The sequence below is a fragment of the Polyodon spathula genome, chromosome 39 (assembly GCF_017654505.1).
Source record: "Polyodon spathula isolate WHYD16114869_AA chromosome 39, ASM1765450v1, whole genome shotgun sequence".
Taxonomy (NCBI): Eukaryota; Metazoa; Chordata; class Actinopteri; order Acipenseriformes; family Polyodontidae; genus Polyodon; species Polyodon spathula.
Window position 1 is genome coordinate 2,684,841 of NC_054572.1, and position 19,301 is coordinate 2,704,141.

The 19,301-nt window shown below is 41.7% G+C and overlaps 1 protein-coding gene across 2 annotated transcripts in view; it reads right to left on the reverse strand.

Moving 5' to 3' along the window:
• LOC121304751 (ankyrin repeat and BTB/POZ domain-containing protein BTBD11-B-like) overlaps positions 1 to 14,895 on the reverse strand; it is a 29,798-nt gene extending 14,903 nt beyond the window's left edge. The window contains exons 1-2 of one of the 2 annotated variants that reach the window (XM_041236130.1): positions 14,765 to 14,895; positions 3,023 to 4,000 (exon numbers count right to left, since the gene is read on the reverse strand). In XM_041236130.1, the coding sequence (XP_041092064.1) occupies positions 3,023 to 3,944 (922 nt within the window). In that variant the 5' untranslated portion in view covers positions 3,945 to 4,000; positions 14,765 to 14,895. Of the gene's footprint in view, positions 1 to 3,022; positions 4,001 to 5,376; positions 5,650 to 14,764 lie in introns of those variants that run through there. The other variant, XM_041236129.1, reaches the window with a different exon arrangement.
• Positions 14,896 to 19,301: the final 4,406 nt, after the last annotated feature.

Here is a 19,301-nt window from a genome sequence, read left to right on the forward strand (position 1 = left end):
TGTGTTACTGATTTCAGGATGGAGGGGGTCAAATGGGTGACTCACAGTCAGAGGTATTTGAGCAGAGATTGAAAGTCACATTGTTTGCAAGTGGTTGTCGTAGCTGCTGGAGAGAGAGGGCCCCTGATCTTTCCATTGAAGATGGGTGACAATTAAGACCAGATATTGACAGGAAGTTGTGTCTGCTTCCTGCAGCGCTCTGCAGCCTGCACAGGTGGAGGGGGGTGGGGGTGGGGGGCAGTCAGACAGAGAGGAACGCTTCAGCATCCTGCTCATGTACGAAGGGACTCAGTCAAACCACTGTCAAAAGTACTGGCTCCAAATGTGATCAGACTCAGAACTACCCAGATCACAGGAATACAAGCGACTACACCACAGCGTGTTATCAAACTGCACATCTCACACAGGGACACGAGCTCAGACACTTAGCATTAACACACTGCAATGCTGCAATACCAAAGTGCTAATACAGCCGTAGCAGCATAACACTGTGAGCTTAAAAAGACACACCCGAACTTGTTACCTATACACTGAGGCTAATTAAGCTTGTATTAAAACCTGGAATGGGTGAAACTGCTATGCAATAGGAGTCTTATTTCAATCCCTGCATATACATACTGCAATAAATGCTGCACTTTGATATTGCAGCATTATACTGTAACTTTATAAACAGGACTATGATAAGAAGTGCCACAGTCAATGGATAGAGTTTTGGAGTTTTGATTTCATCCAGGCAGTAGACTCACACAGACACAGGTGAGAAAAATATACATGCAAACACACACACACACACACACACACACACACACACACACACACACACACACACACACACACAGGTCACTGCAGTCACACGCAGGAAGCTCTGAAGCCTAAGCAATCAGAAAGTGGTAAAATGAATCCTATTCATTTAATTGTGCTGGAAGGAAAAGCCCTGCTGAAAACGGATGAAGTCAGCAAAATCCACTGGGCAGCCGGTCGGGTGTGAGAGAGACCTCTGCCTCCACCAGCCCCGACAGTCCAGAACAAAACAGCAGCTCCATTGTTCCGCACATGAGCCGGGCTTAACCACTTTCAAAGCACCTTTCACTTACTGAGCTGAGGCAGCATTGTTTCAGTGAAACAGCTCAACTCAGCATCAACTGGGGGGTAGGATGAGGATTCAATTTACAGAGAGAGCCAGGCAGGCAGGCAGGCAAGCAGGCAGACGGGTGGTGTGAGGAAGTGGAGGAGTAGAGAGAGATCCAGGTTCAAAGCCAGCGATTAAAACAGTTAATCAGGCAACAAAATCTCAAAGATGATATCCTGGTCAAACATTAAATGTAAATCCACTAAAGAAACTGCTATGCACTGTTACGTGTCTGGTTTCCATAGCCCTTGGTACAGCACAGAATCCTCTAATAAAAATCAATGCTAGCTCTATCAATAAACTGAACCTGACAACTCTGGAGAACTCCTAAAGATCTAATAACGACAGCAATTAAACCCGATTTGGCATGACTCCCCCAGATCGGACCTGCGTACCCCCACTTCAACCCTGATTCAGTGTATGACAGTGTGGCACCCCAACCAAACCCCAACAAGATGGAGCTACCCTTGCAGTCAGCTGCACCCTCGGAGGCAGGGATGTGTTTAACTGTGGGTATATCGCACGTACGCACACACATACACACACACAGAGCAGCTGGGACACTCCTAGACTCCTCTATAGAGTTGTCAGGAACTGTGCTTCGCCGCAGGGATCAGAGTCAAACCTGTTTGATGAGAACCAGCCGAGGAGGAAACAAGCCCACTGCAGGTGCAGGCAGTGTGTTACTTTTATCGTAAGATCCTGGAACCTACTCCTCTTTCTACAGAACCTTCCCTGGACACGTGGGCAAGAACGACAGAAAGACAAACTGTGCCACCAGTGGAAAGTTGTGGAGGTTTCTGAACTGCATTAAATCAATCAACCTAAAGTTGAAGCTCAATTCACATAAATCTCTTTGCAGACCTGTATTAAATACAAGTGTTTAGATAAGAGGGTATATGAATGTGCATGGTTACCAAGAACCTGCAATTCGTCTCTGCCTTTGCAATAGGAAGCACATACTGTTCAGGATCACTTGCCAAAATGTAACCCTAGTATGCATGTTTTTACTCTTGCGAACCAAGGTGGCTTGATTTTCGTGAAGTGTATGTCAAAACACTTGTGAGACAGACAATAGACACTGCCTGCAGATCCATTCAGCACATTAATCAACACAATCAACAATCATCACAACACTGCTCACAGGAAACACAGGTCAGTCAGGGCAGGGGGCAGTCGAGAGGTCCCGGAGGGGATCAGAGGAGACGTGGGCTGGATAAGAACTTGCACTGCAGTTTCTTCAAGAGTGATCCATCTCTGAGGCTGAGTCAGCAGCAGCCTGAGGCTGCACTGTCAGGTATTGTGGGCTGAACAACCCGTCTGTGTTTCAGCTGCGTGCTGCGATACTCAATCAACCCAATCAGTAAACTGCCCTCTTGTCTGACGTGAAACTTTGTGTTACAGTCACAAAGTGTAATATGACAAATATTAAAACATTTTTTGTTTAGTTTCTTTTGTTTTCACCTGCACATTGCTATTAACCAGGTGCAGGTCTGCAGTACCTGCCCTGTCACACACCCTCCCCACTTCCACAGACCATGATTCTGTTACTGTTGGCTTGTTCTGTCATGCACCAACTTTTCTTTGCTTCTCAGATGCACCAAATATACCATCTTGAACACTTATGTCATTTCCTATTTATCGGTTCTAGGAAATGTTATGCTATTTAAAAAAAGCAAACCATTTCTGAACCACATGGCATTTGGAAACACTTCTGAATTCTTATAATTTCAGATTTACAAAAACATCTCAGGAGAGTCTGCCTGCCTATAATGCGGCCGCGTATTAATAGTGAAACAACACCAGCACCCCAAGGTTTACAAGCACAAGGAGATCAGCCCAAACCGACAGACTGAGGAGAGGGGCTGCGCAGGGACAGATTGCTTCTCTTACCATAAGCATTCTTCCCGCAGGATAGATGTTGGTAGGGCTGGAAGAGCCCCCACAGCTCTGCGTCATTGTTGAGAACGTGCTCCAGGGCTTTCTCATCCAGGCTCCCTCCAGACTGAGCAGAGAGCAGCCGGCCCCACACCTCCTCCAGCAGGCTCTCCAGAGCGGCCGCCAGGTAGATCGCAGCGTGCTCGTGTATCCGGGGAGCCGCCTTGCTGTCCACCAGCCAGCGGAACACGCGCCCCACCGAGAACTGCAGCCCACACAGGGCACTCTGCCCCGTGGAGAACGGCTCCACAGCGCTCATGTTGTAGAGGGACAGCGCCCGCACCGCGGCGGCCATGCAGGCCTCTGACAGCGTCCAGGACAGGATGAGCTTGGCCGCGCTCTGGACCTCCAGCTTGGTGCACTTGGCGCACAGGAGGCTCAGACGCTGGGCTTCCCTGGCGATTCGAAGTAGGGCTCGGCCCAGGCAGGTGGAGAGCTGGCGGAGGAGGCCTGCGGTGGCGCAGGGAGAAGAGACACCCTCCTTGGTCGAGGAACTCGGCTGGCACTTCCTCATCACGCTCATCATCTCCTCCTCGCTCCAGGGCACATAGTCCAGAGGCGGCAGCTTGGGGCACAGATCCAGCCCCTCCAGGCCCTCGGGATCCTCGGACCGGCACTTGTGGCAGCCGTTGTTGCTGCTGCTGCTGTCGCGGCCGAAGCTCATGTCTCCTGGGATGGTCCACAAGCTGCCACCTTGACAGGTGGGAGGGTCCAGGCTGGTGGGGGACAGGGACAGGACAGAGGACCTGCAAGACCCTGCCAACCCTCCATAGCCCGAGTCCAGAGTTAGATCCTTAAAGTTCTTACCCAGGGACTTGTGCTTGGATGACATATCTGTTAGGAATCCCGAACCCTGAGACTTGCAAATTCCAGCCATAACCCAGACACTGAACTAGCTGGAAACTTCTTCTTGTTTTGCTGATTAAATATCACCTAGAAGGAAAAAAGGAAAAGAATATTGGTTTTATAATATATCTTCTGTGCTGAGTTTCACCTGATTGGAAAGTAACATTTATTTTGTAATCGTCACACAGCGTTAACTAACAGCAAACACCTGCACTGGACTTTCCCCTGTTCTCATAATCACGCCATTCAATAAGCTTGGAATTACAAAAAAAAAATAAATAGACTGAATGAGAAGTGAAATTAAAAGCATTATCGTCTGAACTGATGGGAAGAATCACTGCAGATCAAACAACGGTAAAACTACCCATTTCCTCTTATAGTTCTGCCAAATGCTTCTTTAAAGCATTCAGCATAAACTCGTGACCTTTTACTTTGGTGACAGCATCCTAATACTGAAAACTGAACGTAAAGCAACATCCTGCTGTGTTCTTTTACTGTAGGGATGGCACACTAATAACACACAGAACTTGGCTTGATTAACCAATAATCTGCCACAGTTGTTTTTTTAGACAGTTTTACAGCACTGGGTGGGAATCACCTAGAAACCCCCCTTGGTTATCCCAGGGTTACCCAGAATGAACTACGTGGGAAGTGAAATCCATCGCAACTCTTACAAACATCTCCAGCTTATATCTGAGGGCTGGCTACAGGCTGATCAAATCAACCCTCGAAGTAGTATCATTCTTGCACCACAAGATTTCAGCGGGCAGATCATTAGCGTATAGCCCCACTGTGGCTAGCATTTTATTAAAAACCACACACGGCGCCCTGGTTCACCTTTTTGTTCGGGATTTAAACTGCGGCACTGGCCCTGCATGCTGTAGGGTTAAGTAAGGCAAGCTAAGCTTGCAATGTAACTTCTAACTGAAGCCCCGGCGCCTGGTGTGTGATATTGCTGGCAGCGAATAGATGTGACAAGCCCGCGCCTGCGTGCAGACTCCCATTCAGCTCTTATTACGAATCAATCTGTATGCAAAATCATTCCATGTATGGGATAGCAGAATAAACTCGCTCCCGCAGAGAACTCCGTTCACAGAAAAACATTCCTTATAATAATAATAATAATAATAATAATAATAATAATAATAATAATAATAATAATAAATGTAAGCATTCTCGGACTAAACATGCTCAAACACGTAGATTATAAGAAACGTCGATCTGCGTTATAAATATGAATCCATCAATTAGACAATTGCTATTTCATGGTTTTGATGTACTTTTAACCACCAGTGAGCACGTTTGGTTCCACTCCAGCCCTGCTGTGCTGCAGTTATCTAACAACACAATAATGAACACAGGCAACTTAAAAATGAAAACAGCAAGCATGAGTGACCTGGGACAGGAGTATTTACCAGAGTAATAATAGCTGGACTAAAAATAAATAAACAGTGCTTACTTACCAAGTAGAAATGACCATGTTGACCATGAGAAAGTGGAGTGACTTACAGAGAACGTATTAATGCTTTCCGAGGTATCTTTCGATCCAAACAGTCCTTCAAACGACCCTGTGGGTGTTGCTTCAGTCTGACAGTGCGAGTGTGCTTTAAAGTTTCAAAGTACGTTACAGCTCACTGCAGCAGTGCGGCTCACAGGCGAGGCGGTGCCAGGCAGCTGTGCAGTGTCTGCCCCTGTGAGCCAATTCGGTGAAACAAGTTAATTCCCATCCGCCAGCAAACTTATCAGTCCTGACCTGTTCCCTCCCGCTGAGTCAACCTCAGTTCTGTCACACTGTCCACTGTAATGTTGAATCTGAAGAGGAAATATTACTTAGCACGATTACACCTGGGGCTGGTTTGTTTTTCTCGCGGTAGTGATGTTATTTTGTAGTACAGTTGTAACTAGATACGATTTTGTGAGTCAACTAGTTTGTCTTGTTCGTAATGATTTGTGCAGTCGACAGGCACAGCATTTACAATGTACCATTTTTTTTTTTTTTGCCGTTAAACGAGTATGTGTACCACATTCTGACGATGCACCACTTTCTGGCCCTACACGAGAGGTCTAGATAGGGAGCCTCATGCTGTATTGTAATTGTGACAGGACATTGTACCGCGTCTGCAGCCCATGCAAATGTAGTCCTCAGGGTTTAGAGACAGACAAAATTCAACTTTTCTTTCTTTATTTCCTTCTTAAATAGTAATGTTTTAAATACATGTACAAAGATGCATATACATTAAAACAAAACAAGAAACACGCTCTATCCAAATGTTATTCTAGCGTATATTTATTATGCAGTATACATGTATGCTGTACACATTCATCAGCATACTGCCACAAGCAGCAATTACAGAAACACAGCAGGCTGTGCAAGCGCTAAGAAGTCCGGGAGTGTGTTGGTTTGTTTAATTTGGCTATGAGTAACATCCTGTAAATCTGTGCAGTAAATAAGAACACTTTAACCTCAGCTGGTAAAGGAGTGGTAACCAACACTTTGAAATCCATGGCACTTCATCAGCATTCATAATAAGCACTGGTTTGCACTCCTTTAAAAGCAGTGATGGTGAGGATGCGCTCCAGTTTCATTTATGTTTTTATGATACTTTGTACAAGGATTATAGGATTATAACTAAAAGCAGTAAAAACCTGCATATGGAAAATGTCTTGCTATTCTCCCGCTCTGTGCACAAGCAACATGCAAACAGCACATTGTCATCTGTATATCACACAGACTCCAACAGGAATACACTCCATGCACTCCAAATCTGATGCATTTACACTCAGAGAAATGCAAGACAGCTGTTAGGAAGCTCTCTCTCTCTCTCTCTCTCTCTCTCTCTCTCTCTCTCTGTGTGTCTCTGTGATGCATTAGGCTCAGAACGCAGGGCTATTGTAATAAAGTTGTCTAACCAGGTACATGCAGTTAGAGTTTTACCCCTCAATTAAGTAATTAAGTAACTGCCACTTTGAACCTGGAGGTAGGGAGTAAGGTAATACAGGAGTGCGTTTGTGTCATTTTAAATCCAGTTGGCATTCAGTATATACAGTGAAAATGTGTGTTGGGCTGGGTATTCCATGAAGCTTTAAACTGAGAGAAAGAGAGCACACAAACAATACAAAGGGTGCATGTCTGATAAGTAGAATGCTATTATTATTATTATTATTATTATTATTATTATTATTATTATTATTATTATTATTATTATTATTATTATTATGAACCCTAATTGTGCACAGGGAAAGCAGTAAGGTTAGAAAGTCACGTTCCTTTCTACAACTGCAATGCATCCTGTTTCAAATATGATTTACAGAGGTAGGGCAGGGGGCTGGATTCAGTAGGGATTCAAGGAAGTGCATGCACATGGATTAGGGAGTGGATAGCATGTAGAAAACAGAAAGTACTGATTAGAGGAGAAACCTCAGAATGGAGTGTGGTAACGAGTGGTGTACCACAGGGATCAATATTCGGTCCTCTGCTCTTCCTAATCTACATTAATGACTTAGATTCTGGTATAGTAAGCAAACTTGTTAAATTTGCAGACGACACAAAAATAGAAGGAGTGGCAAACACCTTTACAACAGCAAAGGTCATTCAAAATGATCTAGACAGCATTTAGAACTGGGCAGACACATGGCAAATGACATTTAATAGAGAAACGTGTAAGGTACTGCATGCAGGCAATACAAATGTGCATTATAAATACCCTATGGGAGATACTGAAATTGAAGAAGGAAGATCTAGGAGTTTATGTGGACTCACAATTGTCTTCATCTAGACAATGTGGGGAAGCTTTTAAAAAAGGCCAACAAAATGCTTGTATACAGTATAGTGAAAAGTGGTGAATTTAAATCAAGGGAAGTCATGTTGAAACTGTACAATGCATTAGTAAGACCTCATCTAGAATATTGTGTTCAGTTCTGGTCACTTCGCTACAAAAAGGATATTGCTGCTCTAGAAAGAGTGCAAAGAAGAGTGAGAATTATTCTGGGTTTGTCATGTGCAGACAGGCTAAAATAATTGAATCTGTTCAGTCTTGCACAAAGAAGGCTACACGGCAATCTGATTCAAGCATTCAAAATTCTAAAAGGTATTGACAATGTCGACCCAAGGGACTTTTTCGCCATGAAAAAAGAAAAAAGGATCAGTGGTCACAAATGGAGATTAGACAAAGGGGCATTCAGAACAGAAAATAGGAGGCAATTTTTTAAACATAGAATCTGGAACCAACTCCCCAGTAATGTTGTTGAAGCTGACACCCTGGGATCGTTCAAAAAGCTGCTTGATGAGATTGTGGGATCAACAAGCTACTAACAACCAAACGAGCAAGATGGGCCGAATGGCCTCCTCTCGTTTGTAAACTTTTTTATGTTCTTATGAAATGATTGGTGCTGCTATACAAACGATTAAGCGTAGCCATGGCAGCATTATTCACTGGGGTTGTGTTCAGTGTTACACACTGGGGTTGTGTTCAGTGTTATTCACTGGGGTTGTGGTCAGGTATTCAGGTCCAGGTGAGGGGAAGGATGTTTGTTTCCAATATTGCATTTGCATGTTTGTTCTAAAGGTGAAACTTAAAAGAAACTGGTCCTGATTGGGTTACTCTGGATTTTACTAACCATTGCCAGCTGTGCAGTGTGTCAGAGTGACTGTGCGTGTTTATACACCAGACTCAGACACCTTGCTCTTTCTATTACAGTGACACACAGCAACACCCCCAGGCAAAACTGCCTCAGTGAATCGCGTTGTGGTCTGTTTATGAGTTTATGATTATAAAAAGGTATTTGATCTTTTTACAGGCTGCTTATCGGTTGCTGTACAGTTCTTTGTATTTGGTTTTCTCAGTGTGTCACTACTAGGGCATGTCTATTGAATTATATAAGCTCAGTATCAGAGTACGAAGTCCATTCATATTAATTATCATTGGAAATTGCCTGTGATTGCAGTTAATATCACTTAAATTGCCTCTACTTTTTTGTGATTGATCAATGCATGATCTCCCTTTCCATCTTGTCTGAATCTTGACATACCAGAGATTAATGTGATCTGCTAGTATAATGATTAGTGCTCTGCTAGTATAATTATTAAAGTGATCTGTTAGTATAATGATTAAAGTGCTCTGCTAGTATAATGATTAAAGTGATCTGCTAGTATAATGATTAGTGCTCTGCTAGTATAATGATTAGTGCTCTGCTAGTATAATGATTAGTGCCCTGCTAGTATGATTAGTGCTCTGCTAGTATAATGATTAGTGCTCTGCTAGTATAATGATTAGTGCTCTGCTAGTATAATGATTAGTAATCTGCTAGTATAATGATTAGTGCTCTGCTAGTATAATGATTAGTGCCCTGCTAGTATGATTAGTGCTCTGCTAGTATAATGATTAGTGCTCTGCTAGTATAATGATTAAAGTGATCTGCTAGTATAATGGGTTTACGTGACAGCCATACGGCCCTATCAATCTAGTTAGATCTGTTTTCAAAGTTAACATTATTTGAATCACATCCTTTAATGTGGCATGACCTAACATTCGTCATCATCATCTTGGAAATAAATAAAAATAAGAGAATTATACTTTCATAAACGTGAGGCGTAAATAACATTGTGACGTCAGAGCAACTCATCCCTTCTTCTGTAATCCTGATGTAACCGGTGTCTGTTAATCAGAGGGCAATCAGTCACACTTCAGATGCCTTTTATTCTTGCGAGAAGCGCTGGCGTGTAATACAGGTACACGTGTTTAAAACCAGGGCTTCCAGCTTTCTCAGACAGCAAAATAACCTTTGTGCCTTGTGCAAATACATACAGACATCAATAAAAACGGACTACATTACCAAGAACGGTTTACAACATTAATAAACCAAATGAATCACCATATATGCATATTACTGGTTCTAAATGATTGTTTAAATACAGAAAAGACTGCATCTGTTTATCAATGTTCCAGAAACTCACTCTTGCTCATGTTTGACTAAACAGATTAAACTAATAAATACAGAATTACCACTATAGGAACACGATCCTACTCATCGTAGTAATGCTGAGTTCGTACAGGAACACGTTTAAAGTCTGGAGCTTGGTGTTCGTTACATTATCGTCGATACACTGCGGTTCGAGGTTCAAGCTACACCTGCATATTTAAAGTGGATGGAAGCTGAAAACACTTTTTTTTAAAAACACCCTTTATTATACCAATACAGTACTAGCATCATTTAAATAGCTAAACTGTATTTATTTGAAGTATTTCAATTGTGGGGAAACCTCAGCGTTTCTAGAAATACATTTCAAGAGCAATTCTCATCTCTCTCCTTAAATCTGCATTATGCCACCCTCGCTGTAGCGCTCAACGCTGCTTCAGGGGCCGGCTGTAATATAGGCTTCTGATCCTAGATCCCGGCTCTGATCCGAGCGGAGCTGCAGTGCGCTTCGAGTAAATGCATGGCTTTGTCATTCCATGACTCAGAAGCGACTGAATAATGCAGCTATTTTCCACAGTCATCACTCAGGACAGCGCTGTGCCAGCAATGTCTTTGGATCTTTTAATTAGACATACACGGGGATGCAATGTTTTGTTAGATTTGTTTGTAACATATTTTATTATTTCAGACACAATAATCGGCTTCAGAAACTGTCGCCCCCATTTGTTTTGCAACCACAGTAAAGCCACTGCGGGGAGCTATGAGTTACAGTTCGATCGGACGAATTACAAATTAAGAGGACTGCGCTTTAAAACCTGCTGCTCGCTCCGGGATTCTTAGAATTGGATGAGCTAAAACTGAGCAAATCCGCATGAGTAACTTTCTAGGGCGATTTCCTCATCACCTGCTGTTAACGTTAATCATCGCCAGTAACTGTTCTGCAATTCACCCCGGGCTGGAACTCAGGCAGGGGCGTTCTTTAAATTAGCAGCCCGGACATTCTCTCACAAGACAGCCGGCCCGGGTTTCTGAGTGAAGGGTCCCCTTAGCGCAGACAACGAGACTGCCGATTGATTATGGTGGTGCATTATTGATTATGGGGGTGCATTACTGATTTTGCGTGGTGGGACGGGAAAGCGTGCCTGTGATTGGGGAGCGCGCAGGACAGATCGAAATGTCAGCCTGGCAGAGGTAGGGGCAGGGTGCCGAGTGTGTTTTGAAGCTGTGGGAGAGAACATACAGTTTTTTTTTTTTAAATTACCGAGTCAGACTGCAGCAGACTGTTTGCTTTGTGTGTGTTGCCTGACTGTCTATTCAACCCTTTGACGTATACTGTGTTTCTTATTATTTATTGCATTATTCAGCGGCGGCTTGTCTTTGTTGACAGGCACAAATCACAAGAGTTATTACCACCCCACACTCAATGGCTAACGTACTAAAAGCAAATGCACTTTGCTCAGCTGATTGCATATATGCCTCAGCTGAGAGCGTTTTAATGCATTCAAATAACAGACAGCAGTCGCTGTGTAAAATATACCCCCCATCAATTAAAAAGCATTAGCATTGTAAACAACACACAGTGTACAGAATTGAGGATCCAAGTTTTTATAATGAATTCTAAAAAATTATATAATGAATTCAAACCACGCAGTATTTAATTCTACACGTCACTGTGTGACAAAGCCGTGGAACATTCGCTATAAAGACACGAATACAATTTCACAAAATCATTCATTCAAAACGAACGAGGCAGCTTGTCATGTCGGGGCAACAAATTAACAGTTTTACTCCATTGAAAGAGATGTAACCTTGTCTTATTTAGTTGAAATAAACGGCCAACAATAGTTTGTTCACAGCGCTGCCTTCCATTTCAATTAAATTCAATTCCAACTCAACATCAAGCAAACACACCCACAACAGCGAGATGTTTAGTACCAGGTAGGATACATTCATCGCCACCTCTGAGACAGTGACTGATTTTAATACCGTCTTGCTATTTAGCTAATTGATCAGCTTTCTTCTAGAAAAACTCGTTTCGTTTCCCAACGCAATCTGGTTGCAGTGTCTCAAGATCCCGACGCCTTGTCTTTCGTAAGCCAGTACTTCACAACAAATGACACACGAGGACGCGGAAAACTGAAACTAATATAAGTTGTTAATTACGAGTGATTTGTTTGTTTATTTGAGCTGCAAGTAGGATTAGACAGTTTTTGTTTCCCCGTTTTGCATCCATTTTAACAAAAGTAACCGCGCGTAAAATGTCACCTTATACTTTCTTTAAAGCAGAAGACCAGTGATAAAACAATACATTGTTTACATAATTACAGCTAATGTCTTGTATGCAAATTATATTTATTTTGAATATAAGCATTAGAAGTTGTTTAGTGAAACTAAATCTTAACAGTGTGCACTGAATGTCGTATATTTTAGATTGTTTGGCGACCCGTCAGAAATCTTGCCGCGACCCCCATTTTGGGAAACGTTGCTCTATATTATTCAAGACCGCATACAGTTGCATGTGCAATATAACATGTTGAAAAGTTATCATTGCGCAATTATTGAGAAATTATTATACCATCGCACATGCAGCATCTTTAGAATTAGAAAAGGAGGTAACTGCACGCTGCTGCCCTCTAGTGGCCTGTAATTGCAAACACAACTACAGTAAATGCCCGTTTTGGAGAGCTGAAGATTACAATGCAGAAACTGCCTGTTCTTTACTCGTGAGCCGTTGTACTGTGTTAGGACACAAACGCCCACACGAAACCAGATCATTTTATTATTATTTTTATTGAAAAACTCTTGAATAACAAACACATCTCGAATATGACATCATCATGTTCCACAGCTGACGGCACCGCTGCAGTTGTGAGACTCGCGGGTTCTGGCCGCATTCTGTTCCAGTTCGACAGAAGCTGGATCTACAGATCTTTAGAAAGAGGAAGGGATGCATTGAACAGCGCCAGGCTTTGCTTACAGAAACACGCTGATGTTATTTAAAAGTGGTGTTTACCTAACCAAACTCTATTTCCAGAGCAATGCAATCCACTTTTGACTGCTGCCTCTGGAGCACTACACACCGTAGGGCTGTCAAGCGATTAAAAAAATAATAATAATTGATTTAATTTGATGCGATTACTGCATCCGTCTAATTTAAATTGTATTATTATTATTATTATTATTATTATTATTATTATTATTATTATTATTATTATTATTATTATTATTATTATTATTACCATCGTCATCATCCAAAAAATAACCCAGCATAAAAACTCTGTTTCGCTATTTCTGGATTATGGATCCTATTTGTTGGTCTTTCTTTATAGTTTTATATTTATTTACAGTCCAGCATTATTGTTAAATTGTTTGAACCAACTGCTAAATCACAATGGAGTCAGTTTACTATTTACCTTTACTGCATTTGCAATTATCAGCTTCCTTTACAGTTTCCTTCACTTACAAACTGATGTTTTTCATTGGCGTTTAAAAAAAAAAATAGTAATGCTATAAATGATCTTTATTAATAACGTGAAATTGCCTAAATAAAACAAAACATGCATTAAGTAACGGTTATATCCTCCGTAACTGTAAATAATATCATTTAAAAATGAACGTGGTTATTGAAATCAAACCAAGCTGCAATGTTAACGGGTCTGCAGTGGGTAGCTGTCCAGCAGCACTGGTTACAGTATTGTACTTTTGATTCACGGGTTTGCAGCGATCCTGAATTTCTAAGAGTCCTCTGTCGAAACAGACGGGTTTCATTTGTTGTTGTATTATTGTTGTCTGCAGCAAAGAAACTACAAGACTGTATTCTGAGAAGTGAAAGCGTGTTTCGCACAGCACTTGTGTGATACTGGCGCTCACTTTGACAGATACAATTAAACCTCTTTCCAGCCAATAAACCGTCAGACTGTTTATTAAAAAGCGATATATTTGAGCTTGTTTTGTCATTGTCATTTTTCCATGATTAAATTAAGAAACCGAGATGGGTTAATGACACTAATAACACCTTTAAAGGCAGGCAGAGTGCTTCGAAATATTCGGAACACCTCAAACCCTAATATCCGTTCTGGTATATTTAGACAAAGTGTGATACATCCCGGGTTATTTCAGACAGTGGTCAGCCGAAAGGCTTGAGCTGCAGCTCTCTGAACGACACAGTTTTTATGATGTGCTGACAACTCACACAGATCAGTTCTCTCCGTCTTGTCAACCTGCTTAAGAGCCTTTAACAACATCAGTGCTTTCGTTTCAGAAAAATACAAAATTTTTGTTAACTTAGCTCGGTGGTGGTAATTATTTGCTTTAGAAATAGATTTTATCACTAATAATTTTACAAAACCTAAAATAAAATACTGTGCATCAATAAATTCCCAACCAACCCAAATTAGAGTTTTTATTAACATTTTATGAATATGGACAACTGTTGTATTAATTTTTGTGGCAATGTTTGCATAGTGAAATTATACACACTCGCATTTAACAAGGCAACTAAAAGTAATGAAGTCCGGTAAAACCGAACTGCCACTGAAAGCGTGTAACCGGGAACCGAGATTTAATTACATTTCTTTTTAGTAAAAAATAAATAAAAAGGCTAAAAACGCTACACATGCCAGATTAATTTAGATTCAAACTTAATACAAACATAAACAAAGTCTTAAATAAAATATGTATTTATTTATTTATTTATGTTTTGTGTTTCACGCTAATTTGGTTCTGCGTTTAAACATTCTAAAACAAACACAAAAAATGATAAATAAAACACACACACACACAAAGGAAACAGGAACTAGCTGACAGGGATATGTGCAATCAGATAGCTTGGTAAGCTTGCCCCCTCCCCCAAGTATTTGAAATAACATTATCTTGGAGATTTGCAGTGCAGTACCAGTACACACTCACACAAACACACAGCTGTAACTCTCTTACCTGCGCAGAAAGTAAAGTACGATGTATAAACCAGCCATGTTGTGAAGTGGAGGCGCGCTGCGCCCCTGCTCCGTGCTGCGCCCCTGCTCCGTGCTGTGCCCCTGCTCCGTGCTGCTTCTACTGGTTTGTGCAAAAATTGGTAAATTTAAACCATTAGATGTTCCGCTTCCCGTGGGCGGCGTAACGCCACTGTCACCGCAGTTAAAAATAAGAGATACTATAAACTCTTTTCATTGGCCAACGTACCCCAATATGAGCAACATCTACAAATGAACAGGACTTCGGACAAAACATCTTAGATAAACCTTTATAAAAGACAAAAGAAAAAAGAAAAAACAGGAAGTAAAATATTTACTAGAAGTGTTCTGAAACGGCATGCTATTATTATTATTATTGTTTTCTTAGCAGACACCCTCATCCAGGATGTCTTACAATTGTTATAAAATACCTCAGTGTAAAGTATCACAATGCAAAATATCACAGTACAAAGTATCACATTACAGGTAAGAGCAGTTGTGAAGTACAATAAAATCAGTAGCAAAAGATAAGGAGCACAATAGAGAATCCAGTAGATAATTGCATGTAAGAGTGGGTTCTACTGAGAGCAGTTACACTTCTATTAATATCATAAGTCCAGTAAGTACGATGAATGTTTGAGAATGATTTCAAATGAAAGCAATTACAAAAAAACATGAGTACAGATACCTATAAGAGTCAAATACAAGATTCAGGAAATAGTTATAATTAAGAGCAGTAGTAGAATACGGCGAGGTATGGAGCAGTTTAGTGCAAGTACAAGCTGATGCAAGTACTGGTACAGTTGGGTACCTTATGATCCAGTATAGTGGAGAGTTGATAAGTTTACAGATGCTGTCTGAACAGGAGTGTCTTCAGGAGGCGCTGGAAGGTGATCAAGGGCTGAGCAGTCCTGATATCCATGGGCAGGTTGTTCCAGCACAGAGGGGCGAGGGTGGAGGGAGCCTCTCCGCTTCTAACTTATTCCATCCTTTATTTCAGGTTAGCACTCGCTATCCAAGGATTCAGGTTTGCACCTGCTATCTAGTCCTTCCTCCAGGGACGCTGTGCAGTCTTGAAGGCCAAGCTCCTTTTCATCAAACCAGACAACCCCCTTTTACATGTTTTCTCTACTAAAACATTTTATTTTTACAGAAAGCAAAACATCAATTACACTGAACTAGTTAGACAAGTCTGTCCTTGCTATGTGTGGTCAACGCTAGGGTTGGCTGTGCTCCGGTTTTAATAGCTCTGGCTCCGGAGCAGCTTTGTTAGCTCAGCTCCAGCTCCAGGCTGGCTCCAGAGCTGATGCAGACCCTCTGCTCCAGATTCAGGCTAGCTCCAGAGCTGATGCAGACCCCCTGCTCCAGATCCAGGCTGGCTCCAGCAGCCCCTGCTCCAGCTCCAGGCTGGCTCCAGAGCTGATGCAGACCCCCTGCTCCAGATCCAGGCTGGCTCCAGCAGCCCCTGCTCCAGCTCCAGGCTGGCTCCAGAGCTGATGCAGACCCCCTGCTCCAGATCCAGACTGGCTCCAGCAGCCCCTGCTCCAGCTCCAGGCTGGCTCCAGAGCTGATGCAGACCCCCTGCTCCAGATCCAGACTGCCTCCAGCAGCCCCTGCTCCAGCTCCAGGCTGGCTCCAGAGCTGATGCAGACCCCCTGCTCCAGATCCAGGCTGGCTCCAGAGCTGACACAGACCCCCTGCTCCAGATCCAGACTGGCTCCAGCAGCCCCTGCTCCAGCTCCAGGCTGGCTCCAGAGTACGATGAACAAAGCTGATCTGATTTGGGTGCCTTTTTCATTACTGCGTGGAAGGCTACTTTCATTTATGTAAGGAATAGTGCTCGTACCTCTGAAGACACCTTCTCTAATAGTGCTCTTACCTCTGACAACACCCTCTCTAATAGTGCTCTTACCTCTGAAGACACCTTATGTGTCACAATGGGCACGACAGCTAGTCTCACTGTTTCTGCTCAGCTGGCAGTAGCTTCCGTTTCCATGAATGCACAGATATCTTGCTGCACAATTCAGCACCCACTGTTCCCAAAAGCTAAGCAATGCTTCATCCCAATTGGATGAGCAGTTTTTCACATACAATACAATTCACATTTCCATGGCGCCAGTACATACAGACATATAAGGGGCATACACCTACCTCTGTTTTTTTTTGCTGTTTGATTTTTTCTTAAACCAGACAGCAAACACTGCCAGCAGTAACAGGAGAAAACCCAGCAGAGTGAAGGGGATGATGTATTCCAGCCTAAAACAAACAGATGAATAATCTTCAGCAAGAAAACAACAACCACAAAACACCTGTCCTGCTCATAAAATCTTCATAGTGGTGAGGAAACGTCCATCTTTACAGGACTCTAAAGATCTTCAAAATGCTTTCGGGCATAAATAAAGGCTTGCTGAAAAACAAATAAAAAAAAAACAATTACAATGAGCACCGAACAAGTGGAAAGTATAGAAATGCTGATGCTGCTTCTGCAGGTTATCCACTCCCTAATTATCATCCAAAAAAGATAAGCTCTGCTTTGAACACTATAATATAATAATATATATATATATATATATATATATATATATATATATATATATATATATATATAGTATATATATATATATATATATATATCCCTTATTGAAACAGGGAACCTTGTTTTATTTTAAATAATTCCTACTTACTGAATGCAGAGCACACCGAAATGCAAAGCTTAATAATAATCGAGACGTATGTGTACGTCATCGAATCGAGTCCATTCATTTCTATCCCACACCAGTAATGTCCATCTGGTATGACTTGTTTTATAGTAACGTCATTGTTTCCTTCTCTATCATCCTTCACTTCCACGATCCTTCCCGCTGCTGTCCGCAATAACAGTGCATGTTCGCTGGTAGTATCCGTGGCACCAGCACTTGTTATAATCTCTGTAAGACTTGTCATACGTGTATGGTATAACGCCCTGCAGTGGTATTTCTACCGGTCCTGAACCTTCCAGGACGAACGCTGCTGAAGGATAGGAAACGGGACACCCACAGAATTGGTATATATAAATATAGATACACACTCTCTTATCCGTTTTGCCATTTCCCCCCCTTTTTTTTAAATTTAAGGCCAATACATGTGTGTCTCTTTCCTCAGTCTTGATGTTACTATGTCAAATTTAGGCACAGGTGAAAGCAATGTATCTCAGATTGCAACCCTCATCTGCTTGAAAGTGTAGCAGCAGTAAATATGAAACGCTTCAGACTCCAGAACTTGAGATGAAACGTGCAGTGCTCCATTGCCTGTGCGCAGTAAGGTCTGACTGCAGAGACATGAACTTCCCCTCTCTTCTGTCTAGGATCTCGTCTAAGCACGATGAAGAGCATGCTATAGTTTTAATCAGAGAATCGTGCAAAGGGTGTCATAACAACACTTCTGCGTGGGGCTATTCTGTTACAGTACAGACCAAGCTGCTAAAAGGAGTACTAAAGCGTGTTGAAAGAGCTATACAAAAATCACAACACCAACAACAACAAAAAAGGACCTCAAACAAGTTTCGTTTTCTTGTAATTAAAACTAGACTGCATTGGGTTAGGCGCGTTGAATTTCAGTTTAACCAGGCTACGTACCACTGGAAGCTGGTTGCTTATTCCTAGCGTTCCGCATTTTCTGTTTTTATGTTAACACATTTTAGCGAGATTTGTTCGGAGTTTATAAAACAGGATATAATTGGTAAAAAATAAATACAGAAATAAATAAATAAAATAAAATAAAGTCTGAAATAATATTCTCAGTATACACACTTTACACGTGGAATATGCAGGGACGGAACCGCACATTCATGAAGGGGGTGTGAGGGTCAAGGGGGATACCTGATACGAAACACACCGCTAAAGTAAACCATATTTTGACATTTATTGTACAGAATATTCTTTATTTTGCATAGTTTATGCTTTGGGTGCATTCTGTCCATAGCTAGCTGTAGGTCTATATATCATTAAGGGCTGGTTCCCAGTTAACAAAATGATGTTCCCAGAACGTTATGAGAATGTTATTCTAAGGTTAGGAAAACATGAAGTCATGTACAAAGTGCATTTTTTGGAAAGTTTTCGTAATGTTGTGAGAACATTCGCAGCGAATGTTATGAAGTAACATTTCTACTACGTCACAGGAAATAGTTTACATTACAAACCTGATTTAAATCAATTCAAACTGAATACATCACATATCTGAGCAGCGCAAAGTGACCTAGACTGAGAATGTATGGTGCCGAGTGAAGCAAGGCGAACATCTTTTGCTGTTTATAACGGTAGTTGCTCGTATACACTACAAATACAAAGCACATGTGCATACAACCTACAGAAACAAACACACTGTGCACAATAACTGCAAAAACCGTTTCATTTGACAAAAAAAAACGTGCAATTTCCAAATCCCCAAACAAAAAAATGTATCTTTTACACGGGAGAAAAGCTGTATTGCAATCTCTTAGCTGTATTGTAATCTCTTAGCTGTATTACGTAGAATCTCTTATG